General features: G+C 48.5%; 1 protein-coding gene across 1 annotated transcript in view; it reads left to right on the plus strand.

Annotated features, from left to right (window-relative positions):
- The window catches only part of UBAP2L (ubiquitin associated protein 2 like), a 79,382-nt gene extending 56,144 nt beyond the window's left edge, over nt 1–23,238 (plus strand). The window contains 12 exon segments of the mRNA XM_048503439.1: nt 1,398–1,587; nt 2,689–2,777; nt 5,761–5,879; nt 6,295–6,349; nt 6,810–6,891; nt 9,056–9,138; nt 9,140–9,289; nt 9,373–9,478; nt 13,396–13,463; nt 17,515–17,739; nt 18,128–18,169; nt 22,582–23,238. Of these exon segments, the coding sequence (XP_048359396.1) occupies nt 1,398–1,587; nt 2,689–2,777; nt 5,761–5,879; nt 6,295–6,349; nt 6,810–6,891; nt 9,056–9,138; nt 9,140–9,289; nt 9,373–9,478; nt 13,396–13,463; nt 17,515–17,739; nt 18,128–18,169; nt 22,582–22,677 (1,305 nt within the window). The 3' untranslated portion in view covers nt 22,678–23,238.
- Nucleotides 23,239–27,237: the final 3,999 nt, after the last annotated feature.

Below are 27,237 nucleotides of genomic sequence, written 5' to 3' on the forward strand. Positions count from 1 at the left end.
CATAAACATCTGGAGTGCCATAGGTTCGCCACCACGGCCCCTAGGCTGATCCTGCTTTGACCAGGGGGTTGGACGTGATGGCCTGTATGGCCCCTTCCAACTCTATGATCCTATGATTCTCAACCTGGGATTTGGACTAGGTGGCCTGTGTGGCCCCTTCCAACTCTATGATTCCTTGTGTACTACTCAGCTTTTCATATTCAAATGGTTTTTGGGACCCAGTTGGTACAGTGAATAGACTGGAGGACTAGGACCCTGGGAGAACCTGTTTCAGGTCCCCACATCTACCATGGAAGCTTCCTGGGTGACCTTGGGCTCCTCGCCAGCCGTCCTGGCCAGCCTCACAGGGCTGGTGTTGTGAGAAAGCCGAGAATAATTTTCCACAAGCCACTGAGTCAAAAACAGGGAGAAGTATTGGAATATGAATAAATAGGTGCAGGTATTCCAGAGTACCTCTCTGCTTGCTGAAGAGGAAATAGTTCTGTCCCAACAGAAGCAACCAGGAAGAGGGGGGTGCTTGGGGGGGGGGGGGGGGGGGGGTTTACATTCTGATATTCTTGAAGACAAAATGAGTCAGAAGTAGAGGAATCGCTCTGCTTGATTCTGGGGGGGAGGGGTGTGCGTCTTTCCTGTTCCGCACAAACAGTGAGATACATTTCAGAGAAGCCAGATTTGAGATTGGGGGTGGGAGAGGGAGGTGGTGAAATCTCTCTGGTTGGGCTTGCTGCTTGTGCCATTTGCTTTCCCCATCTCTCACAATACTAGAACCAGGGGGCATACATTGAAAATGCCGGGGGGAAGAATTAGGACTAATAAAAGAAAACACTTCTTCACGCAACATGTGATTGGTGTTTGGAATATGCTGCCACAGGAGGTGGTGATGGCCACTCACCTGGATAGCTTTAAAAGGGGCTTGGACAGATTTATGGAGGAGAAGTCGATTTATGGCTATCAATCTTGATCCTTCTTGATCTGAGGTTGCAAATGCCTTAGCAGACCAGGTGCTCGGGAGCAGCAGCAGAAGGCCATTGCCTTCACCTCCTGCATGTGAGCTCCCAAAGGCATCTGGTGGGCCACTGCGAGTAGCAGAGTGCTGGACCAGATGGACTCTGGTCTGATCCAGCAGGCTTTTTCTTATGTTCTTATGTTCTCGTGCCCTTGAGAGTCGTGGCACGCCTGCCCTCCCAGTTCCTGCTTAGCTTGGCTCGTAGCTACTCAGGGCGGCGGGTGTGCAAGAGCAATCGCAGAGCGGCAACCAGATGCGGCCAGACTCAGACCCGTGGCTGGCTGAACTGCAATCCTCTGACACGTGCAATCGCTGTGCTTCTGTGAGCCCTCATGGCCATCCCCCGCGCCCCCAGCAGACCCCTGACTCTCTTTCTCCCCCTCCTCTGCAGCACACCAGTGTGGAGAGCGAAGCCGGCCTCCATTCTTCCGCAAGCACTTTCTCCACCTCCTCCAGCACGGTTTCGGCTGCGCCCCCAGTGGTCAGTGCCCCCTCCAGTCTGAGCAGCGTCAGCAGCCTGGGGCTCAGCAGCAACTCCACAGTGACCGCCACCACCCGCAGCTCGGTGGCCACGACATCAGGTGGGTCCTCGGAGTCCTGTGCGCCGCCAGGGGCTAAACTGCCTTGCTTTAATGGGTTTAACGGTAGCTAAAGCAGCAGGTAATTGTTGCTTGGAACAAAGATGGGTGGATTGGATCCTGTGGATCTGTCAGTGCCCGCAGGGAATTCCTGCCTGGTGGAAAACCACTGGGATCTGCAGGATCCAGCTTGCGGTTCCTTTGCTCCCAAGGGCCACAAGACAAGAAGGAAAGTGAGCCTCTTATGTGGCCATGTCCTTGCTTGCAGCACATGAAACTTTGATGATGCTGTCACTGGCTACATCATTTCAAGTATTCCACCTGACCGTGTCTTTTGGTTAGAGGACCTGCCTTCTTCTTAAAGCCCAATGGGCATCTGGTACTTGGTAAGAGCCATTGTGGTGTAGTGGTTAAGAACAGGTGGATTCTGAGTCTCCTTGCAGGAGAGAAAGGGGGGATATGTCCTCTTCTCCTCCTCCTCCTCCTCCTTCTCCGCCTCCTTCTTCCTCTTCTTTTTCTTTTTCTTCCTCTTCTCCTTCATATGCACCGGAGACAAATTCCTTGTGTGTCCAATCACACTTGGCCAATAAAGATTCTATTCTATTCTATTCTATTCTATTCTATTCTATTCTATTCTATTCTATTCTATTCTATTCTTCTCCTTCTTCTTCTCCTCCTCCTTCTCCTCCTCCTTCTTCTTCCTCTTCCTCTTCTTTTTCTTCTTTTTCTTCTTCCTCCTCTTCTTCTTCTTCTTCTTCCTCTTCCTCTTCTTCTCCTTCTCCTTCCTCTTCCTCTTCCTCTTCCTCTTCCTCTTCCTCTTCCTCTTCCTCCTCTTCTTTTTCTTCCTCTTCTTCTTCCTCCTCCTCTTCTTCTTCTTCCTCTTCTTCCTCCTTTTCTTCTTCCTCTTCTTCCTCTTCTTCTTCCTCTTCTTCCTCCTCCTCCTCTTCTTCTGCCTGTCCCCTTCAATTGGCTACTTCCCTTTTATCAGCAGCCTTAAACTGTTGGTTTCTTTTGAGCCGCCCCTCTCCCTTTAACGTGCTGCTGCTGCTGGTAAGATATGTGTGATGTGAGAGCTCCGCTGTAACTTGGCCCGTCTCCCTCTAGGCAAAGCTCCCCCCAACTTGCCTCCTGGAGTGCCGCCGTTGCTGCCGAACCCATACATCATGGCTCCGGGGCTGCTGCCCGCCTATCCGGTGAGTACCGCTTGTCGTTGGCTGCAGTGCAAAACCCATGCCAGTAGATCCTGCCCGGCTCTTGATGGTGCCGTGGCAGGAGGGACAGAGTATGGGAAAGCAATTCTGAGTCAGTACCAGATGCAATCGAAGCAGCTCCCTTCAACCTGCTTGTGCTTGCAACATCTGACTCAGACAAAAGCTCTGAGGGCAGGCCGCCCCCACCTTGCTGATATTCCCAACTGCCCTCTGCGCATCTCCCTATTCAGACAGAGGAAGAGGCTCTTTGACAGGGGTATCATCACCTAGCAGTGCATGAGTGACATATCAGCAGAGTTTAAAGTGGAGTCACTCTGATAAGATGAGAAGATTTAGTAGTCTTCTTGCACTCACTGAAAAAAAATACTCTCCACGCAAGATGTTCTTTCCATAGGAAGGCTTTTACTTTAGCAGTTGCAAGGTTACACAAGTCTATTCTATACAAGACTATAAAACTATACAGAACTCTTCAGCAATAACAAAGTTCAACACATACAGAACTTAACTCAATCTCTATCTCTATCTCAGCTTAGCATAGCATATACAATACATACATCAGGGATACTTTTCCCCGCCCAGGCCACAGCCTCTCATTGGTCTAGAATTGCAGTTGAATTCACCAATTATGTTAAAGGTTAATCTTTGCTACTTTTTGCCCCTAGACTGACTGTCTCTGTCCTCTGGGTTTTGCAAACTTCTGCTAACTTAGAAGATGACCTTTTAGTGAACCTTTACTCTTTTTTATATATCATGGCATGACACATGGTAGAGGACAGTCCTAGCTGGTTGAAATGCTACTAATTGGGGTGAGGAACCATCTTGGCGTCTCGAGTTGCAAAGCGGTCGTCAGAGCAGCCTTAAATTGTAAATTTTGTTGTCCCTTGGAATTTTATCTTCCATTGGAAAATATCTGAGTTACTCCCCTAACTCCCTCGTGCGAACAGTGAGGGGGTTTGTGGTTGAGAGCTGCGATTAATTATTTTTCTCAAATCCACCTTTCTGTTAACAACTGAGCGGACTGTTGGTTAGTGGCTACAAGACCCACAGTGTGACCTCCCCTCTTCTACAATTGTCAGCGGACTCAAATAGTTATATAGCAAATTGTCAAACTAAGCTGAATTCTTTTAAGAATGGGCTGCAGGGAGCGTCATGGCGACAGGAAGGAGGTTAGCCCGATCCCGAGATCTAAGCAACTTAAAATTGGCGATTTTTTTTTTACTCCAAATGCCTGAAATGTAAATGAGGAACTATTTGGAAGATGTTACAGTACCTACTGGAGTAGCTGGTTGCTTCCCCTAATGTTTAGGCAGACCTCGTAGATTCCTACAAGGAATCTACGAGGGAGCAGCAGTGGCATAGGAGGTTAAGAGCTCTTGTATCTAATCTGGAGGAACTGGGTTTGATTCCCAGCTCTGCTGCCTGAGCTGTGGAGGCTTATCTGGGGAATTCAGATTAGCCTGCGCACTCCCACACACGCCAGCTGGGTGACCGTGGGCTAGTCACAGCTTCTCGGAGCTCTCTCAGCCCCACCCACCTCACAGGGTGTTTGTTGTGAGGGGGGAAGGGCAAGGAGACTGTCAGCCCCTTTGAGTCTCCTGCAGGAGAGAAAAGGGGGGGATATAAATCCAAACTCTTCTTCTTCTTCCTCCTTCAAAATGTGGCATTGGAAGAGAGTGTTTCAGACACTGTGGATTTCCAGAAAACCCAAAGATAAGTGTGTTCCAGTTCCCTGGAAGCTAAAATGACTAAACCGAGGCGATCAAACTGTGGTCACTTAATGAGGAAAGAGTGGCTACGAAAAGCACCCGGCTTCCTGATGTGCAGGAAATGTGTTGGCGGGAATGATGTTTCCTGAGACGTTAGCCACCATCCCCAGACTCCTTCCCTGGGAGTCAAACCTATACATTAAATGGGACTTAATATTGTAGGAGACCTGTTTAGAATTGCTCTCTGACTGAATGCTTTCCATAGACCAGGGGTCTGCAACCTGTGGCTCTCCAGATGCTCATGGACTGCAATTCCCCGTATTCAGCGACTACCAGCATGGCCGTCTAGCGGGGTTTTGATGGGAATTAACTGAACATCCATCGAGCCTCGGAAGGCTCCGAATTCTGAACCTACTCTATCATGAGTGAAAGGATTAGAAGCTTCGGTATTTTATGCCTGTTTGTCTGTCCTCCCCTATTTGGGGAATCGCGTTGCTTTTCTTTTTTTAAGCCCCATTTTAGGATGGCGTTTTTGAGAGGAGCCCGTAGGGCTCACTCCCACGGGGATCCTGCCGATTTCAGCCAGAAGGAAAAGCAGTTCAAATTCTGCGAAGCGTAGAAAGGTGCTTGGCTGCCTCAGATGCTCGGCTACTTTTATGCTGATTGCCTGACTTATGCCATGGTAGAGAAAGTATGTAAGCCCGAACCCGTTGCAAACCACAGAAGAACCCGTCCACAAACCCGTCGTTCACCACTAATGTGGGTTGCAAGGAAGCTCTCAAAAGCAGTGTAATGAAACACCGAGCACAAAAACCTATCGGAGTCATCCTTTATGGTGGGATTACTTCGCACACGGCAGGTTGATGTGCCCCTAACCTCATTCTCTGAATGAGTCATAGAGAATCCCCTAGAGTTGGAAAGAGAGACCCCAAGGTAATGCGGTCCAACCCTGCCATGCAGAGGCGTTTGCAATCAAAACACTCCTGACAGATGGCCATCCAGGCTCTGCTTAAAAACCTTGAAAGACAGAGACTCCACCCATCTCCGAGGTAGTGCATTCCACTGTCGAACAGGCCTGACGGTCAGGAAGTTCTTCCTAATGTTTAGGTAGAAACTCTTTTCCTGCACCTTGAACCCATTACTCCTGGTCCTAGTCTCTGAGGGCCTTCAGCACAGTGGCTTGCTCCCTCTTCAACATGGCATCCCTTCAAATATTTAAACCTAGCTATCATGTCCCCCCTTAACCTTTGCTTCTCCAGACTAAACATCTTCAGCTCCCTGTCCTCATAGGGCATGGATTCCAGACCTTCTACTATTTTGGTTCCCCTTCTCTGGACACGTTCCAGCTTGTCCAATATCCCAGCTACTCAAATTCGCGGTTTTAGAGCTGAACACAATGCTCTAGAGTGAGAGTCCTGACCAAATGCAAGTAGAGAGTGGTACAATTACTTCCTGGTCGATCTAAACACGTATTCTTCCATTTGGTTGTCCCAGAATTGCATTAGCCTTTAACTTGGCTGCACCCGTATCACGCCTTTGAACAAGCATGTTCAGTTTGTTGAATCAAGGTCATCCTTTCTGGGCCATTTTCCCAATTAGCTTCGATTTAGGAAGTTTAAGCATGTAACTGCCATGTTCAGCAGCACATATTTTCTTTTGGGTTTTGATGAGTGACCCCACCAGCCCCTGTTGCGCTGGCTTCCGCCAAGGGGTCTCTGCTACCCTCCCTGAAGAATTAGAGGGGTCCTTGGTTTCCCCTTTAAACTTCGGCATTCTGATTAATCTTCCCGCAGCACCCACGTTCTGACTATGACATGGGTATTTCACAGACAGGCGAGATTCCCGTTGGTGAGTCATCACTCTCTCCTTTCCCTGTGGTTTGTGTTCCCTTTTTTTGTGTTCAGATATTTTGCGTTGTGTGCTAAGCATCTCTGTCCTTGCTGTGACATGATTTGCAGCGCCTTCTAAGAAGGGAGCAGCGATGCTGTGTTTTGGCAGCATTAAGAAAGAAGAAGTGGAAATAGACTCAGTGTACAAGCGCTGATCACTTATCATGATGCACCTTCATAAAACTATGAATTTAGCTTTTAACTGGCTGCTAGAAAGGAGCTCAACATTTTGGACAAAGCTGGCTTCGTAGCTACCAGCAGATCGCCTTAGATTCGATGAAGTTTCCGAGTTGATTACATGTCAGTCTGCAGTAGAAAAAGAAAGCTAGATTACGGGGAGTCCGAAAGTGGCACCTTAAGTTACCAACCAGATTTTTTGGGGTGCAAGTTTTCTTTATATCTTCTTGTATCTTTGGCAGGATTACTACAGCATCCCGTTTCCGACGCCGACCACCCCGTTGTCTGGAAGGGATGCCAGCCTGAGCAGCAACCCTTACTCTGGTAGGGAAGATGGCAGCGCCTTATCTGAAGGGGTGGACTTATGTCTGTCTGTCTGTCTGTCTGTCTGTCTGTCTGTCTGTCTGCCTGCCTGCCTGCCTGCCTGCCTGCCTGCCTGCCTGCCTGCCTCCCTGCCTGCCTGCCTGCCTGCCTGCCTGCCTGCCTTCCTCCCACTCCTCCCCTCCCTCCTCCCTTCCTTCTTCCTTCCCTTCCTTCACTTGCCCTTCCTTCCTTCCTTCCTTCCTTCCTTCCTTCCTTCCTTCCTTCCTTCCTTCCTCTCCTTCCTTCCCTTCCTTACTCCTCCCTCCCTCCCTCCCCTCCCCCCCTCCTCACACTCTCCTCCTCCTCCCTCCCCTCCTCCCCCCTCCCTCCCTCCCGCCCTCCCTCCCTCCCTCCTTCTTCAGCTTCCTTCCTTCCTTCCTTCCTTTTCCTTCCTTCCTTCCTTCCTTGCTTCCTTGCTTCCTTCCTTGCTTCCTTCCTTGCTTCCTTCCTTCCTTCCTTCCTTCCTTCCTTCCTTCACCAGAAAGTGGCAGGTAGTTGTGTGCTTGTAGGTGACTGTTGTGTAAAAATTCTGGGGGTCTTGAGCTGCAATTAAGTTACTCCTGTCTTACCTCCTGTGCCCCTGAGCAAAGAGAATTAGGGGCTCTGGCTTCTTCAGAATAACAAACCACTGGAGAGTTGTGATGTTTCTCTAATTTGTTTCATTTATCATCGTACGTTCTGCATATATTAGAAGGAAACTGACAACGGCCAACGCAACAAACTAGGAATGGCTACATGGTTCCCTGCTTCTCCTCCTTATCAAACTTACTTTTCTACCAGTGTGTAGAGGACTTGCTCTGTCAACCATCACATCAACACACAATATCATTTCTGGCTCAAAAACAAGAACTGACTTCATCACGTTGACTTCATTAACAGAAGTGACTTCACTACAGAGTTTGGGGCAAATCCTAGAGTGTCACCCTGATGGGATAAGCACGTCCTCCTGGTGATAAATCACTGCTAGTGATCTCATGTAATTGAGATTTTGTGGCAATGCCCGCCCTCCAGGAAGAAAAGACAGAAGGCAGGGAAAGGAGGTGAAAGAGAGGAAAGAGAAGGGCTGAGGAGAACAGGAAAGAAGGAGCAGCAGAAAGTGAAGGGAGAGAAGGAGTGGAAGGGAGAGGCAGAGAAGGAGCAGGAGGGAAGGAGATGGGAGAGAGGGAGAGAAGAAACCAGAGAGAGGGAAGGGATATAGAGAGGAAAAGGAAAGGGAAGAGCAAGGAGGAAGAGGGAGAGAAAAGGAACAGGAAAGGAAAAGGAGCAGGAAGGAGGAGATAGAAGAGAGTAGGAGGAGCAGGAGAGGAGGGGGGGTGAAGGAATGTGGCAGGAAAGAGGAAGAGAGAAAGAGATGGGGAAGGGGGAGGGAGAGGGAGTGAAGGAGCAGGGCGGAAGGAGATGGGAGAGAAGAAACCAGAAAAAGGGAGAGGCTAGAGAGGGAGAGGAAGAGCAGGGGGAGAGGAAAAGAAAGAGCAGGAGGAAGGGAGAGAAAGAGTGGAGGAAGGAGGAGGCAGCAGAAAGAACAGAAGGAGGAAGGAGGATGGGAGAAGAAGGGAGAGAAGCTCAGAGAGGGCAGGGGATAGAGAAGGGAAAAAACAGGAGGAAGGGAGAGAAGGAGCTGGGGAGCGGGAGGGAAAGAAGGAGCAGGAAGGAGGGAGACAAGAGAGAGTAGGAGCAGGAGAGAGGGAGTGAAGGAGCGGAAGGAAGAGAGAAAGAGATGGGGGAAGGGAGAGGGAGGGAGCGAAGGAGCAGGGGGTGGGAGGGAGAGGGGGAAGGCAGGGCTGAGCAAATAATTTTACCCTAAACCATTAATCCTCAATCGCTACATCCAGAGGGGGAATTATAAAAACGTAGACCCTCCAGGTGTGGCAGAATGAATTGTGGGGTGTGTGTGTGTGTGTGTGGGAGGGGACTCCATCCCAAAGGAGCTGAGAAAAGAGCTCCAACAGCTGGGGGGGAAACTGGGGAGCGGGGAAGTCTGTGGTAGGTAATAAAGTGAGCAAGTAAGCTACTTACTGCTGTGTGTTTAACTACGCTGAAGGCTGGGAGGCAAGCCAGTCGGCCTTCAAGCGCCCAGCCAGTTGGATGAGGCACCTCACTCCAGCGCCTCGCTCTCTCCGCCCAGGTGACCTCCCGAACAGTTTGTGGCCAGCCTCCCTCCCAGCGCCGGCGACCACCCTGGGCGCAACCCAACAGAACAGGCATGAGCGCTTCCCACACCACCCAACAGGGCCTTCCTGAACCGGCCCTGCCCGGCTACAGCTTCACCAGCCTGCCGTGTCCCCGGGCAGGTCACGGGGCACCTTGTACCTTCGGTATGGGGCCTGCCCGTGTTCCCATGAGTGGGGAGGCCACGCTGGTGGGCCTCTTGAGGGTGGGGGGTAAGGGGCAAGCCCTCCCGACCCCGTGCAGCTGACACATCCAGGCGCTTTGCTCTCCCAGGTTCGCCTACCTCTTCTAAGCAGCTGGCGTGCGTCCATCGGCGATAGGCAGCCTCGACCCCCGTTTCAGCAGCCCAGTGGCTATGGCTCCCACGGATACAGCACTGGTGAGCAGGACGTGGGGGTGGAGGGGTGGGAGGGTGAGGCAGAGTGGGGAGAGAGGGGGAAACTCCCCCAACATATTTGTGCCGCTCTGTATACTTATCAACCCAAGCGATTACTAGAAGCAGCTAATGGCATACAGTCACAAGCATTATGCCTCAACCGCCTCAGCAGGAGGAATGAAGCTCGCCTTGGATAGGCGACGGCAGCAAATACATTTCCAGCCAGAGGTCACGGTCGCCCAGCACACTACCAAATCCCTGGTCTGTGAGTCTGATAATAATCCGGGCCTGGCCAGCGATGGCGGTAACGTCCCTGGGCATCACCCAGGGCAGTCAGGAACAGGTTTGGTAGAGTCTGAAGCGAGGGTGAGTGGGGGTCCCGGCTCGAGGCGGTTGCCCCAGCTGCATCCGAGGCCCCTCAGCGGGGTCCAGTTGAGGCAGAATCAGAAGTCTCGGTCCAGTCAAGTCATGGCGGAAATGGGGCGCCCAGCTTCTGCTCACCATGAGCACTTCTCCCAGCTGGCAGGTTTCGAAGCGAAGTCATGTCCACAGGTAGTTCCCTGCAATTAAAAAAAATGAAGGTGAAATTCCAGCAATGCACGGCAGTAGGGTTAAGCCTGCGGGGAGATTCCTGGCTTAAGGGGTGGAATCCCAAACACACACACAAACTCTTGTCTGACCGCGAACAGTGGTTTTAATGGTGTGGGATCTTCCCTGGCTAAAGAAACCAGAACTGGGAAAACCACGTCAGTAGTTAAAAAACAACTGGCAACCCCTCAAAGCAGCCTAAAAGTAGGGTGGTTGGGAGGAATAACGCATCACAGATGGGCAGAAGCAGTGACCCCTTCGAGACTCCACCTGGTACTGCTCCCACATTCTACAGCAACAGTTGTGACAATACAGGTTAGAAATGCGGTAAACCCATTCCATCCTCCACGGTGCATTGAGAGCAGCAGCATGGCAATGCAAATACAGACACCCTGACAGAAGGTGGGGGAAGGTGAAATTCAGCCTTCCTATCTTTCAGCCGTGTCCTGCCAAAGATAGGAGAAGATACAGTACAGCAGGAAGGCGAAATTCACAGTCTAGAGTTCTGGTTTTAGGTTTTTCTGGCTCTAAGTTTGGCACAGATGGGGAACAGCACTTTGTGGTGGGGTTGTTAGGTCTTGGACCTTGAGTCAATAAACAGACTCTGGATTCTTGATCAGTAGCGTTTATTGAAAGGCAGCAAGTGCCTAGCTTGAGAAAGCTAGTTCTGTTCAACCTGGCTTTGCTGGGCACCTTTATCTTGCGTTATTCCCCCTCCCGCTTTCCCAGAGAAAAGGTTATTGAGGCTTAGGATGCAGCAGAGCCACCATGCCTTGCACCTTCCCTCTGAGACCAATGGTTTGTGTCTGTTTAAAGGGGCAGAGAGACTCCTCGGGATGGTGAGGGAATGCACTAGGGTGGCAAGGTCCTATGAAGCGTGGTGGGAAGTGAGATTCCAGGGCAGGACAGGAAACATCTTGCTCTGTCGGTGTCAAAGCAATAAACAGAGGAAGGAAAAGAGCAAAGGAGACAGACCCCTTTACATATCAAGAAGAAGAAGAAGAAGAAGAAGAGTTTGGATTTATATCCCCCCTTTCTCTCCTGCAGGAGACTCAAAGGGGCTTACAATCTCCTTGCCCTTCCCCCCTTCCCCCCTCTGGCTCTGAGCACCTGTGGGGTAGGTGGGGCTGAAGGAGAGCTCCCAGGGCTGTGACTGGCCCCAGGTGCCCAAGCTGGCATGTGTTGCAGGGAGTGCACTGGCTAATCTGAATTCCCCAGATAAGCCTCCACAGCTCAGGCTGACGGGAGTTGACACCTCTGGAGAGCTGGGATTTGGCTTACCTATGCCGTGAGAGGAAAGGGGGCACAAAGGCCAGTAAATTCCCATAAGAGCATAGAAAGAACCTGCTGGATACAAGACCAGAATCCATCTGGTCCAGCTCTCACTACTCATGATGGCCCACCAGATGCCTTTGGGATCTCACATGCAGGATGTGAAAGCAATGGCTTTCTGCGGCTGTTGCTCCTGAGCACCTGGTCTGTTAAGGCATTTGCAATCTCAGATCAAGCTATCCAGGTTAGTGGCCTCATGTCGAGGTTACATGGAAATTGCAATCAGGATACAGATACCAGGCAGCATCCTGCCTAACGGGTTCTTGACACAGTGTCCAGTTCTGCAAAGTGTTTTTTGGAAAGAGGGTCAGACTTCTAGTTGCCCCCCCCCCCCCGATTTGATTGGGCATCAGCTGCTGCCACAGCAGAAGAATCTTCACCATGTGACAGCTCTGCCTCTTGCAGCTGCTGTTTTCTGACAGCCATTTTGTGGAGATGCCCACCATGCCATGTCAGAATTCTTACCGAACAAACTACCCCTCTCTGTTAGCATATGCCCCGATGGCTGATGACCGTTAGCCTCAAAAGTTCAGGAGTGGGTAGTTGCTGGTTTTGCCTGACCTCAAGCTGCTTTCATAGAATCATAGAGTCGGAAGAGACCCATCAAGGGCCATCAAGTCCAATCCACCTGCCATGCAGGAACACACAATCAAAGCGCCTCTGACAGATGGCCATCCAGCCTTTCTTTAAAAACCTCCACAGAAAGAGACACTGCACCACTCTCTATTTAGCGTGCATTTCCGCGTCCGACAACCCTGACCCGGTCAGGAAGTTTTCCCTGATGTTTAGGTGGAATCTCTTTCCCTTCACCTGGAACCCATGACTCCTGGTCCTAGTCTCTGGAGCTGCAGAAAACAAGCTTGCTCCCTCACCAACAAGATATCTAAACATGGCTATCATGTCACCTCTTAACCTTCTCTTCACCAAACTAAACACCCCCAGCTCCCTAAGTCTTTCCTCGTAGGGCATGCTTTGCCTGCCCTCAATCTGCTTTCAGTCCTCATGATGGCTAGAATCTGTGCTGCATGTTCAGAATTCTGGACAAGACTGGCATGGATGTCACCAGCTCATTGTGGGTCTGTGGGGTGGGTCTGAACAGGAGCTAGGGAAGGGATTTGGACTTGTCTCTCTAGGGCAGGGGTCCCCAACACGGGGGGCACACATTTTCTTGCATCCACAAATGGTTTTTTGAAAGTGGTTTGGGGCCATTTTTAAATGTTCCTTTGGCAGCGGCTGCCAGCTCAGCTCAAGCATCTACTCCACATTACCACAGTTAAGCTGCGGCAGTTGTTTTCCGGCCACTCCGCCTCATGCAGCAGCCATTTTGAGACAGCCGTTACGTCCTTGTGTCCACCACGCCATGTCAGAATTTCAGATGTGTTCAGATGCAGAAAAGGTTGGGGACTCCTCTATGGTTATTCACTGGCTCCATACCCTATTTCCATTGATGGCGACCTATGGCGGTTTTAGGAGGGTGGCGCTCGAACCCTCTCACATTCACGCACCAGAGTTCATCATGGGGAGATAAGCCCCTACACACACATCTACTGGCACAACAGACTGCTGGGCTTTCGAATTATTAGCGATTAAATTTAAGACCTAGATTTTGGGGAAGCAGTATAGGTAACCCTGTTAAGCGTATTAAACCCACTGATGCTTTCAATGCAAGAAGCTAAGGTATCTTTACGCACAAGTAAGCTTCGGTTTGCTGGCAATGGGGCTTGCTTCTGAGTAAACTTCCCTCTAGGGTGAGTGATTCACTGTTAGAAGAGTTGCATGGTTTGTTTTAAAGCAAAGCCACCAACTACCACCAAGCTTTACTCCTGAGTGCGCGTACGCCAGAGCCAACCATTTTTTCTAATTTAAACCTCAGTATTCAGGTTAAATTGCCATGTTGGCACGTTGCGATAAATAAGTGGGTTTTGGGTTGCAATTTGGGCACTCGGTCTCGAAAAGGTTTGCCATCACTGACCTATTTTGTTTCTTTTTTTTGCCTCCAGGTGTGTCAGTAACATCCAGTAACACGGGCGTGCCAGATATCTCTGGCTCAGTCTACTCCAAAACACAGGTTAGTACTGCATCTGAGGATATTCCACCACACAAGGATGTGCGCCCGCCCTGTTGCAGTTGGAGATGAGGCACAAGGAACGGCTTATGGAATCAGGGCCAATTGGTCATCACTCTTTCTCTCTCAGACCCACGGGTCCCCCAAGTGATAAGTTACCAAGGAGTCTTACCTCTCTTTCTTGCTGCAGCATGAGGGTGAAGATCATGACCTACGAGTTGAGAATTCACAGGTGTTGATTTGCCAAATGGGCTTGTGCATGCCCACCTTTTCCCGCCCGCGCGCCTTTCTCTGTCTGCAGTACAGGCCACCAGCCTACCCTTCAGGGCTGTGGGGATGTTTGAACCCATAGACAGTTGTCCATCCGTATTTTTTTCAATTGATTTGTTTGACCTGAGTTGAGAATTCTTTCTTCCCTCTCGTAGTGTGTTGAAAAACTCCGAGGCCCCTTCTGCACAAGTAATGCTGAGTAATGCACTTTCAATCCACTTCCACCGTTGTTTGCAAGTGGATTTTGCTATTCTGCACAGTACAATCCAGCTCCAGGTGTGGCCTGACCAACGCAGCATACAGTGGGACCATGACATCTTGCCATGTGGATGTTATGCCTCTGTTGATACACCCCAAGTTCGCATTAGCCCTTTTTGTCGCAGGATCACATTGGCTGCTCATATTTAACTTGGCGTTCTACTCATAGCCCATAATCTAGTTCACACTAGACCCAGTTATTGAGAAAGTCTAGAAAGTGTAGATGCCATCGTAGATCAACAGCATTAAGCAGTCACACACGCTGTGTGGTGAGGGAGGTCAGAAATTGAAACAGGTAAGAAAGGAGCTTCAGTGAAAATTCACTGATATTGTTACAATTAAATTGATAACAGTTTGTTAAAACATGTCCAGAACAGCAAATTAAAATATCTAAAAAAGTGAGTCCTGTAAAGAAGCTGCTGCTTGGGACCACTGAGGAAAAGGTATCTGTTTAAGCCAGGATGACGTGGAGTATTGTCGAAGGCTTTCACGGCCGGAATCACTGGGGTGCTGTGTGGTTTCCGGGCTGAAAATGGCGTGTTCTGGCAAGCATTCTCTGCTGGCGTTTACATGCCATTGCACCGTGGCTGGCATGTACCGGAAGGATCTGAAAGATGCTCTGAAGATACCAACCACAGATGCAGGTGAAGCGTCAGGGAAATAAATGCTGCTGAAACCGTCCTTCCAGTTAACACAACTCTAACCGATGAGTGTTTTTAATTTGTGAATGAGAGGTACCAGTTTGGGGCGCTTAAACGGTGTATTTTGCACTACCCTTTGAGCGTTTTTTGCAGGGCGGTAACTTTTTGGGATTCTTTTATGTAGCGCGTCTTGTAGAAAGCTGGTTCATATCTGTACAGCTCTTGATCTTTACATTATATTGTCCAATTCACGGGTTAAGTTGGGGGAGGGGACCTTTGCCTTAATGGGCCATTGGCCAATTTCTGATTGGCAGCGTGCCAAATTCCAGCTAGCTTCTCATATTCTTTGCTGGGTTTGCACTAAAACAGAAAGTCACCGTCTTCTTCTTCCCTTCGCCCGGGGAGGGCGCTGGCACTGGCTCATTTCCTTAGCCGTCAAATATGGCGATTTTGGGCATTTTTTTTAAGGGATAAAAAGGTTCACGCCGCGCGCGTAATGTGACAAACGTGCTGTCCATCCATAGTTCCTTTGGTCTTCCATGTGGGCGATGGTCACCGGGGTCAAAGTTTAGGGCCGTTTTTGACAGAAAGTCACCTCCCAGATTCTTAAAACGAGATTTGCAGACTCAAAATTGCTACGCTTTCATGGCTTAGATTCAAAGCCATAACGTTCAGCGGTAGTTAGACCGGGTATAAATATTTGCTTTGCACAATTAGAATGCATCAGCGGGCAAAGGAGGATTCTGAATTTTTTGAAAGTTAGGTGCGACTGAAGTCCGCTCATCCAAAACAGACCGAGAGGGTCTGCGATGACTCCTTTGGAGAGCCCGCATATTAAAAAGATGCTCTGGATGTTGTGTGCCCTTCCCTTTTCAAGCATGTGTTATTCCCTTTTTCAAGCATGTGTTATTCCCTGGGTCTCTTGAAAGATGGCAAAAGGAAGGCCCGTTTTCCTGTTCCTGAAACTCAGGCCAGTGAGCAGCACGAGAGCTAGGAGAGCTAGGAGCAGGGGGCTAGGGTTGCCAACTCTGGCTTGGGAAATCCCTGGAGATTTGGGTGTAAGTAACCTGGGGCAGCTTGTTGGTGGGGGGAGGGGGGGCTCCAGCAGGATGTGATATCATAGAGCCCGCCCTCTGAAGCTGTCACTTCCTCCGGGGAAACCGGTATCTGTAGTCTGGAGACCAGCAGGTAAACTTTAGGTGAACTCCAGCCTCCATCTAGATACCGACCAGGGACGCCATTTTAAGTACACTAGTAAGTAGAAGAAGAAGAGTTTGGATTTATACCTCCCCCCCTTTCCTCTTCTTTAATGAGACTCAAAGGGGCTTACAATCTCCTTGCCCTTCCCCCCTCACACCCTGTGAAGTGGGGTGGAAGAACTGAGAAGGAAGCTCCAAAAGAACTGGTGACTAGCCCAAGGTCACCCAGCTGGCATGTGTTGGAGTGCATAAGCTAATCCTGGCTCCCACAGCTCAAGTGGCCCAGGCGGGGAATCGAACCTGGTTCTCCACATTAGAGTGCACTTGCTCTTAACTACTACATCATGCTGCTCTCAGTACCTGGAAGCTAGCTCTACAAAGAAAAAGGCTGATTTTGCGGGTCTCTAGATGTATCAAGAGCACTGAAGAGAGATTCTTTGAAACAGAGGGAGATAACCGAGATTCTGTTTTGCCTATAATCATCAGGCAGCCTAGAACAAAATGGCGGCTAGAATGGCACTTGAAAACTAGCAGCGGCTTACCTCCAACTACTAGGAACAGAGAAAATTCTCTCCAGATTATCTGAGTGTTGCTGACAATAGAGTTAAAGAATATGGCATATTGTTAACAATTAGCGGAATTCCATTATAGTCTTGAATGAAGCATATATTGTTTTAAAAAAAATACATTTTTATTAAGTTATCAACAAATAAAATCAGAATTAGGGTGAAATATGGCCTTGAAATCAAAGATGTCATGTGTTAAAGAAACAAAACAAGCAGCCAATAAACCCGCATTTCTTAATCCAAAATGAGGGTGAAGCTTCCTCTTCATTAGCCACAAAGCATTTCTTCTCCTTCCAATTGAAGGCAGCGTAACAACAACAAAAGATAATTGTGAAGTTTCACTAAGCAAATTATTTCAATACAAGAATAAGAATTAATAAGAGGAGTGTAAAGGTGAAGCAGGGAAAACCATATATATTGTTAACAAGCAAGAAGCCTTTGATATTTTGGCCATTATCATGACCCGACTTTGGATGCTGTCTTACTATATTGGGTCCGTAAAAGCTGCTTTGATCTTGGTCTGATTTTTATTACATATATGCTTATTAACCATTGATATTTAATGGCTAATTTTGAAAAAAAATGTGGCTTTAGCTGTACAAAAAATGGTATAATTAAATGGTATGTTCATTTATTGAGGAAGTGTTTTCCATTTAATTTTCTAGCCTCAACATGTTTTTGGTATTCCTAGATGTTTCCCTTTGTTTTGGTATCCGTCTGGATCAGGGGTCTGCAACCTGCGGCTCTCCGGATGTTCATGGACTACAAATCCCATCAGCCCCAATTGGCCATGCTGGCAGGGGCTGGTGGTAAGAATTGAATCCATGAACTATCTGAAGAAACACTGCAGGTGAACTCTCCTATTTGAATACTAGCAACCCTGAGTGCAAGGCCTTTTCTGCTTTGGCTCCGAGGGTCTTGAGTAAAGCAGCCGGTTTGAAATATTCACAGGCAGTGTAAGGAAAGGGGCCCACGGGAGCTGCTTTCCCAGTATACTCTGTGGCCCACTGCCCCTCCTGGATGTCATGTGGCCATTTCAGGTTATTTGAAATCATTTCATCACATCCTGCATAGCAGGAAGTGTGCTCACGCCCTTTGCATTTCTCTCTGCCCCACACAGCAGTCCTTTGAAAAGCAGGGAGTTTCCACACCCGGAACTTACCGGCCTCGTTCCAACTTGCGTGCGTGTGAACTGGCATGGCGGCCCCATCAACCAAACCCGGCTGCACGCCCTACCGCTACGCCGAGCAGATTCATGCACATCCCTGGCCTTAGCATCAGCAGCAGCACTTTCTCCAGATCTTTGCATCACCACCTGCAGCAGGGGCCGGGCGGAGTGGCGTTTTATGGCCCCCCCCTTGGCACGGTCCGTTCCTCCTGCTGTGTCACTCCACCCGAGCGCCAGGTGTCTCTCTCACATACTTGCAAATTTGTTGCCAGCGGTATCCCACGTGGCCGGCATGAACAATGACACCAGGCTTGGCGCATGAGAGGAAGACACCAGGGTTGATCATTTTAGGTGTTCTTGTGTCCCCCTAAAAATGAAAAAAAAAGCCCCCTTCCCTTGCTTCTGGATCATACCAAGTCTGCCCGGATAGCCCTTCTCTTCCGGCATCCTTGGTAGAGTCATTGGCGTCCCAAACTCACCCATCCCACGCTCTGACTCCAGGGAGTGTTGTCATAATGTGTCCTTATATTTTCCATATCCTCGGCCTGCCTCCACCTTCCTAAAATTGCAGTCGATTCTGTACTTCCAACGCCAGCAAGAAGACCAGGTAAAAGAACCTCTCAAGTGACTCATGTCTTTTGCCTAGCCTGGTGCCCGATAGTGGTTGGCCCTTGCCCCCGGAACAGGAGGTGCTGATTGGGAGGTGCAGAATGTACCTCTTTAGCATTACAAAATTTTTTTCGCTTACTCTCATGCGGTCCTGGGGTTGTTGACTTGTCAGTGCTTGGGGTTTGTTTATTTTATTCATTTGTTCCTGTATTCATTCGTTCATTCATTAGCTGCCCTTCCCCAAAACTGGCTTACACCAAGAATTCACAACTGTTGCCAATTTCCTAATAGTGCTATCATCCAAAGCCTAATCTAGCTAAAAGGAACATAGAGAGGGAGGAGGAAAGGAAGGGAGGGAGAAAGAAAATGGAACAGAGATAAAGAAAGAGCAAGAGAAACAATGAAGGCTGTGAGGAGGAAGGATTACTTGGGAATGGATCGGGACAGCCAACATGGCATTAGTGGTTAGCAAACGGAGGTGGATTCTAATCTGGAGAACTGGGTTGGATTCCCCACTCCACCACCTGAGTGACTGAGGCTTATCTGGTGAACCAGATGGGTTTCTGCAACACAAAACCTACCATTCCCTGCTGGGTAACCTTGGGCTTCAGCATCACACAGGTTTCTTTGGAGCTCATCTAGCCCCACCCACCTCACAGGGTGTTTGTTGTGAGTGGAGAAGGAAAAGGAGTTTGTCAGCCACTTTGAGTCTTCTTACAGGAGAGAAAGGTGGGCTATAAATCCAAACTTCTTCTTCTATATACAGATGGTTTTGTCCTGACTGGTATATTAGCTAGCCTGATGTATAACACTATTTTATTGGTTACAAAAAGGATTCTGGAAACTAAAGTATGTGCACTGTTTTACTATAAAGTGCAACTAACAGATATAATACTGTAACCAAAAATCCACCTAATGCAAAATTGAGAAATAGTTAATTAATATTTTTGGAAGCATGCATAAAGCCAGGATTCCCCGAAAGTCCAAGTAAGACAGAGAAATTAAGTTTTAAGCAAAGGCAGGGAGCTTTTCCTGCCCTGTGAAACAGGGAATAACCGCTGGGAAACTTGTCTTGTGGATCTTGAATGTCAGGTCTCATGTACAGATCTTATGTAAAGGGATCTTGTGGAGATAAACTTTATATATGTATATATTTCTGAGAACATTAGTGGAAGATTTCTCAATTTCGTGTTCAGTGGATTCTTGGTTGTAATATGATGCTTGTTAGCTGCACTTGATAGTAGACGAAGAGGAGAAGAAGAGTTTGGATTTATATCCCCCCTTTCTCTCCTGTAGGAGACTCAAAGGGGCTTACAATCTCCTGATGCCCTTCCTTCCCTCACAACAAAGCTGCACCCAATGAAGAGCTGGAGATGGCTGAGAGCTCAACTAATGACAGCCAGGTCAAATCTCAACAGCATGTGGGAGTGCATAGGCTAATCTGAGATTCCCCAGATAAGCCTCCCACAGCTCAGGCAGCAGAGCCTGGGAATCAAAGCCGGTTCCTCAGGAATGATTAGATGCGAAACTCTTAACCTCCACCTCTAGCACTGCTGCTCCCCAAAACTTTATTAGGCCTGCTTTATTTTCCCGCATTGGGCCTGCTTTATTAGTAAAGCATTGGGCCTGCTTTATTTTCCCACATCCTTTTTGTAGTCAGTAAAATAGTGTTATATATTTTGTTTGCTTGCCTTGTTGCATTAATACAGGATCTCACCATATTCAAAAAATTATGGGGTAGGTGTGCCGTCAGTCCACTTTTACACCCAAAAGGCTAATTCACTTGTCCCAAGACAATAATTCTTTTTGAAGTTGTTTAAACAAAAAATCATCACAACTTACATTTGTCTGTCATCAATCAGCATCCATATTCTGGCTTAGACAATCTTTTTTATTATTATTTAAACAATGAAACTTAACAACATAAACATTTGTCAATCATCGCTTGAATTCAATGGCCAGTATTTTGGCTTAGGCATAATATTTTTGCTTGGGCTCCGGTAGGGTTTGGTCTGAGGAAATCGCTTCGGTAAGGCTTAATGCTTATTATTCAGTATGCAATGCTCTCAAAGAGGTTTGAACTAATGGTTATTGACCTTTGCTCTTCTGAGACTACAGCTGACCGCACTTCTCCATAATAATACATTGTGGCCATTTGTCTTCTAGCATGGTGAGTCTGAATGATTTATTTTGGTGAATGATTAGAGAAGCATTTTTTTGCATGTACGTTATACTATAAAGATTCAAAAGCAATTATTGTCTTGCAACAAATGAATTAGCCTTTTGGGTGTAAAAGTGGATTGACGGTACGTATGCTAGATCTCAGCAGCTATGCTGTGCCAGCCCTATAGCATTTGCACCAGAGGCCACCAGGGAAGGCTGGGGCCACTAACCGGGCGAGGAGAGCAGGCAAGGAGGGCAATGGCAACCGCATCATCTCTTGCCTTGAAAACTAGGTGTAGCTTAACAGCACTTGTGCACGGACCTTTTTTTAAAATCCTGGGATGAGCCACTAGCTGGTCATCAGTGATCTCACGTGAAGCCCTCGACTTTGCAAAGTTCTGCAAAACATTCTCAAGCTGGGTGTTGTGGGTTTTCCGGGTTGTATAGCCATGGTCCAGAAGTCCTTTTGGCTGTGAGAAACAATGGAATAGTTCTTGTGTGTCTGCAGCGCAAAAGAAAGGTTAGAGAACAGAGTAGGTGTAGTGGGTTTTTCGGGCTGTGTGGCCATGGTCTTGTAGATCTGGTTGATACAATGTTTAAACACCACCTGCTGGCTGTAGCATCCCCTCAGAAGAGTGTATCACAGAGAGAAGTCTGTTACACACTGTGTCTAGTAACGGAACTTCTCTGTGAAAGACCCTATCTGGCGAATCTCATACAGATCTGGCATCCCCAAGATAACAAAACGTCTCTGATGACACAGCAACGGTCGCATAAACTCCTATCGATAATTGAATCCAACCATGAAAATAGCCTTGACAATATATAGGAATGAAATTACTTTCCTGATCTGTAGGTTTTCCAAAATTCGCATGTCGCGGGCAATTTCTCCCATTAGAAGATGTTTCAATGTAATTCTCAAAAGGCTTTCTAGCTGGGATCCCACTTCAGGGAGTGTTGGGGGTTTTCGGATTTGTATGGCCGTGTTTGCTGGAACGATACGATGACCCTGAGAAGAAAACCCCAATACTAGTCTATTGATTCGACGTAAGCAGAGCCAGCAACGTTCTCAAGCTCCTGTTCCATTTTCAGGCAAGGAGCATGGATAGGCTTGGAGTCAGCAATCCGTTAGCAGAACACCCCAGCAGAAGTACCGCTCCCTTTCCCCCGCAGCGGTCCTGTTCAACCCCTCAGGAAGATGCTATCTGGGGTTCTCATCTGTGTACACAGACAACTCCATGTGTTCAGGGCAGGAAGCTGTGTCCACCTGCAAGCCCAAGGATAGGGTCTTTGCGGGGTCGGAAGCAGGGGAAGAGCGTGGCAGAAATCTGCCAATCAGATAATGGTTTGGATCCCACCAATCTGTTCCTCAGACAGCAGCACCTCCTGCCAGTGTTATTGTTATTACTGTTATTTGTGATGACTACGCTGCCCCTCCCCTCTCGGGCTCAGGGGAGGGCTCCCGCCTTAATGAAACATTCTAAACAATATAAAACCGTCCCAATAAAATAAGAAATGTACCCAGTAGTAATAACAAGGTGGCGATTTCCAGACATTCGGCTCCCATAAAGGCTGATGATGGTACGACAACGAAAAGAAACTCTTGTGCAGTGAGCAGGTTTGTTACGTAGAATGCAGAACTCAGATGTAGACTGGTGTGTTGTGGGTTTTCTGGGTTGTATGGCCGTGTTCCAGTAGCATTTTCTCCTGACGTTTCGGCTGCGTCTTCAAGATGCCAGCCACAGATGCAGGCGAAAAGTCAGGAGAAAATGCTACGGAGACAGACCGGTATTCGACTCCGGAAGATCCACAACACCCTCGATAAAGATCTTACGATGGCATGGCAAACCTATGGCACTCCAGATGTTCATGGAACTAGAATTCCCAATATTTACCTGCCAGCCCCGGCATGGCCAATTGTGCCTGAGCATGGCCAAGTGGCCATGCTGGCGAATTGTGCTAGTCCATGAATCCCATCTGGAAGATACCATATCAAACCACACCCTCTGCAAAAGTGATTCCAGCCACGAAAGCCTTCGACAATACATCAAATGTAGACTGTTTGGAAGGAGAATGCACCTGAGGTCCTTTTTGTGGTGCAAGAACCTGTCTGTTCCCCCAGAATTCAGCTGAGGACTTTCCTTATATCCTTGGGCAGTAGGGCTTCCTTCCCCTATAGCGGGACCTCGAGTAAACCCCCTTTTCTCTCTGTTCCTTTTTGTCCCGTCATCCCCCCCTCCCCCGCAGAGCACCACTGGCCAGCGCAGCCAGGGAAGTTCCATCCCGCAGAAATCGCAGGCAAACAAGTCCGCCTACAATAGCTACAACTGGGGCGCCAACTGAAGGGGCTCGGGGCGGCTCCACACTTCAACCAAGAGACGGACAGACGGACAGAAGCAGACGATCGATCTACAGCAACCTAACCAAGAAAGAAGGACCCCCCCGGGGGAGGAGCTCCCTTAACCTCGGCTTGGCCCTCGCAGCCCCGGCGAGCTCAGCCCCCGTGGCTGGGCTCGGTGTCCCCCCCACCCAGCCGCCCTCTCTTTCCCCTCCCCCTCCTCAATTGTATGTAATATAGAATTTGTATCTTTTTTTCTTTTATTTTCTCTCTCTCTGCATTCATTCAGATTACGAGCTGTTCAGCCGTAGGGGCCTTTTTTTTTGTTTTGTTTTTCTACTCCTTTACTCCTGTCCCCACTCGCCCCCCAAAAGTACCGCCCGGCGGATCCAAAGGAGTCAACACCTGGAGTCCCCTCCCCCTACAATGCCCCCCTTTATTATTAGGAATAAGAGCAGTAATTGATATGAACCGCATTGTAAGATTAATTAGTTGAAGTGTTTTTTTTGTACTGTGTTCTAAATTTAATGGATAAATGTGTCTTGTATATAAAAACGAAAACCCCACTCTGTTCTCTGGGCCTCGCGTTGTCCATTCGGCTACTGGCAGTCACTTTGGGGCGAGGGGCGTCTGTACGTGCCGACCCTCATGTGGTCATTCTCTGGTGGGAATCATGAGTAGGAAACTAGGTTCTCTTCCATGCACTCAGTCACGGGGGTGGTTGTTGTTGTTGTTGTTGTTGTTGTTGTTGTTGTTGTTGTTGTTGTTATTATTATTATTATTATTATTATTATTATTATTATTATTATTATTATTATTATTATTATTATTATTTATTGGGTTTATAGACCGCCCTCCCCCGGAAGGCTCAGGGCAGTGAACAATGTACAGATAGAGCACAGTCAAGTTAAAACAATAAATATAAGTTAATATGGCTCTAATAAAAATAAACCCTACCCCATTAAAATGCAGCTTATAAATTAATAGGAGCAGCAGTGGCGTAGGAGGTTAAGAGCTCATGTATCTAATCTGGAGGAACCGGGTTTGATTCCCAGCTCTGCCGCCTGAGCTGTGGAGGCTTCTCTGGGGAATTCAGATTAGCCCGTACACTCCCACACATGCCAGCTGGGTGACCTTGGGCTAGTCACAGCTTCTCGGAGCTCTCTCAGCCCCACCCACCTCGCAGGGTGTTTGTTGTGAGGGGGGAAGGGCAAGGAGATTGTAAGCCCCTTTGAGTCTCCTGCAGGAGAGAAAGGGGGGATATAAATCCAAACTCTTCTTCTTCTTCTAATATTAAATTAATGTTAACTCAGGATGGCGCCTGCTAACAATTCCCTCTAAAAAGCCCCAGAAGGGGAAGGGCGGTAGGAACCGCATGATGTTCTAACAGAAGAAGGAAAGAGGGGCCCCTGTCAACGGCTAGTCTCACCAAAGGCCCGGTGGAACAATTCTGTCTTGCAGGCCCTGCGGAACTCAGCAAGATCCCGCAGGGCCCGGACAGCTGGTGGGAGAGCGTTCCACCAGGCAGGGGCCAGAGCTGTAAAGGCTCTGGCCCGGGTGGAGGCCAGCCGTATCATTGAGGGGCCAGGGATCACCAGTAGGTTGGCCTCTGCCGAGCGCAGAGACCGATTTGGGACATATGGGATAAGACGGTCCCGCAGGTACGGAGGTCCCAGACCGCGTAAGCCCAGCTTTCGATGTCTAAATGCTACAGGAATATCCCAAAATCCTGTAAATGATATTAATGGGATAGGTTTTTTTGCTCAGCAAGTATTTGCTCAGCCGTGTTCTTGAAGGGAACTGCTCGCCTTCCTGCTACAGCCTGCTGTACCTTTCTCCCCCCCACCCTCCCTTCTGCTGGTGGATGGATCCTTGGGAACAAAACAGGGAGAGGGCAGAGGCCGAAAGCCAGCATGGCGTAGTGGTTAAGAGCAGGTGCACTCTAATCTGGAGAACCGGGTTTGATTCCCCGCTCTGCCACTTGAGCTGCTGAGGCTTATCCGGTAAACCAGGCGTGTTTCTGTATTTCTGCTGGGTGACCTTGGGCTAGTCACAGTTCTTCAGAGCTCTCTCAGCCCACCCATCTCACAGGGTGTTTGTTGGGGCGGGGGAGGAGATTGTAAGCCCCTTTGAGTCTCCTTACAGGAGAGAGATATAAATCCAAACTCTTCTTCGTGCTGTCCCACCATATGTGAAATCTCCCAAGTGGCACAAAAGGAAAAATGACCAAAACACGAGATTCGAATACATTCTTCTGGTGCATTTTGTCATCATAGCAGGTAATGATAAAAATTTGAATCGAGTGCTGTTTGCCTCCCCCTTTCATGCTGCCTCCTTAGGACAAGCTGGTGCTCTAGAACAGCGGTTCTCGACCTATGGGTTGCGACCCCTTTGGGGGTCGAACGACCCTTTCACAGGGGTTGCCTAAGACGATCAGAAAACACAACTTTCCGATGGTCTTAGGAACCAAGACACAAATAATTTTATGGTTGGGGGTCACCACTACATGAGGAACTGTATTAAAGGGTTGTGGCGTTAGGAAGGTTGAGAACCACTGCTCTAGAACCTCTGCTGTTGGGTTCGGCAGCGCTTCCGGTTATCCATCCCACCCAAAGTTGTCTCTGGATTTTTGCTCTTAGAAAAGAGCAAGGCCCTGTATCAACTCCCCTGTGTGGATGTAGTGCAGGTGAACTCTAATATGGAGTACTGGGTTTGATTCCCTGCTCTGCCACTTGAGCTGTGGAGGCTTATCAGGTGAACCAGATTGGCTTGTGCACTCCAACACATACCGGCGGGGTGACCTTGGGCCAGTCACAGTTCTTTGGAGCTCCCTAAGCCCCACCCACTTCACAGGGTGTGGGGCAGGGAAGGGAAAGGCGATTGTAAGCCCCTTTGAGTCTCCTTATATGAGAGAAGGGGGGGGGGTATAAATCCATCTCTTCTTCCTGCGGGCTTCCCAGAAGAGTTATCAGCATGAGTTCTTCTCTCTGCATGGTAGTAGCGTGTGTATGTGATGGTGGGGAGCAGTTTGGGTCACTTTTCCACGAAGTGAGGGGTTTGGGGTATGGAGTGTGTGTGACCAGGTATGCTGACCAGTGAATAAAAATGCGTTGGGTGAGAAGTGGGAAACAAGGCCTTGAAACGAAAAAAAAATGCAGATGTTAGTATGGTCGATTGAGGTGTAATGGTCTAGAAATGTAGGCCTCCGCCTTGGAATATAGTCCCGAACTACTATGAAAATTATCATTAATCTGTACACGCTGCCTTTGTAAAAACGATAATTTTGTGCGTTATTGAACATGGTACTTTGATACAAGAGCATTTATGGTTCGTTGAAAGACTGCCACCAATACTTGCCTTTTGCAAAGTGGTAGGCACTGAGACCCAGGTGGAACACTCTTCAACAAAGTCCAGTATATTGAGTTCTGTGGTGGAGGCGTGTACAGCCCTACTATCATCTTTTTTTGAGACAGAGTATAGCATGAGTTATAGGGTATAGCCAGTGTGACAACAAGAATCAGCTTAACTAATGCATTGGCACACAAGTTTCCAATTTGTTTTTGAGTATTTTCTTAAAATACAAGCTAGCGCAGTTTTGTAATAGTGAATCAGTGTAGTGAATGTAATAGTGTAGTGTAATAGTGATCAGCCCTGAATTCAGATTTTTGCAAGACCCCTTGAAGTTTGTCTCCACGCCCCGGCGAGGTCTATCACTTTCCATGTAGCCTAACTCAACAAAGGTTACAATGAAAACACGGTCAAGGCGGGAAGACCACATATGCTCCCTTGAGCAGTTATGCATAACCTGGTGAGTATTGCAATCTAACAGTTTCATGATTCAACACAAACAATTGCAAAATCAATATAAACAGAGCATGATTTATTTCTTGGATTTGTCAACTGCTTGGCACTGGGGCTCAGAGTGGTTCACGTACATAAATTTGTTAGTAGATGGAAAAAAGTAACTGCCGAAGCAGGTGAAGATTTGAGCTGTTGTGGGTTTTCAAGGTTGTGTGGCTGTGGCCTGGTAGATTTTGCTCCTGACATTTCACCCACATCTATGGCTGGCATCTTCGGAAGCATGTCACGATGTGAAAATGCCAGCCATAGATGCGGGTGAAATGTCAGGAGCAAGATCTGCCAGGCCACACTGCCCGGAAAACCAACAACAACCAGTTGATTCTGGCCCTGAAAGCCACTTAGACAATACACAAGTTGTAGGTTTTGTTGCCGTGGGGACTAGAAATTTGGCCACAGAAATGGAAAGTCAGTGCAAGAATGGAGTAAGGTGTAGGAACCTTTCTGTGATGTTTCTCCAGACTTTTGTTTTAAGTTGGGGGTCCTTTGGCCAAATAACTCCCCCCCCCCCCGCCCTGTACAAACGGGCAGCCATTGAGACAAGGAGTGTGGGCAGTGAGCGTCGTGGGACGTACTGCGCAAACTCGCCTGGTGGCCACCCACGGGCAAAGAAAGCGGCAGGATGTTCCTGCGTTGGACGCTCTATCGCGCTTCCCTGTGTCTATGGTCCCCCTAACGACGTTTGCAGGCTGCGCTGCGAAGGGCGG

Source organism: Sphaerodactylus townsendi, linkage group LG01, assembly GCF_021028975.2.
Source record: "Sphaerodactylus townsendi isolate TG3544 linkage group LG01, MPM_Stown_v2.3, whole genome shotgun sequence".
Taxonomy (NCBI): domain Eukaryota; kingdom Metazoa; phylum Chordata; class Lepidosauria; order Squamata; family Sphaerodactylidae; genus Sphaerodactylus; species Sphaerodactylus townsendi.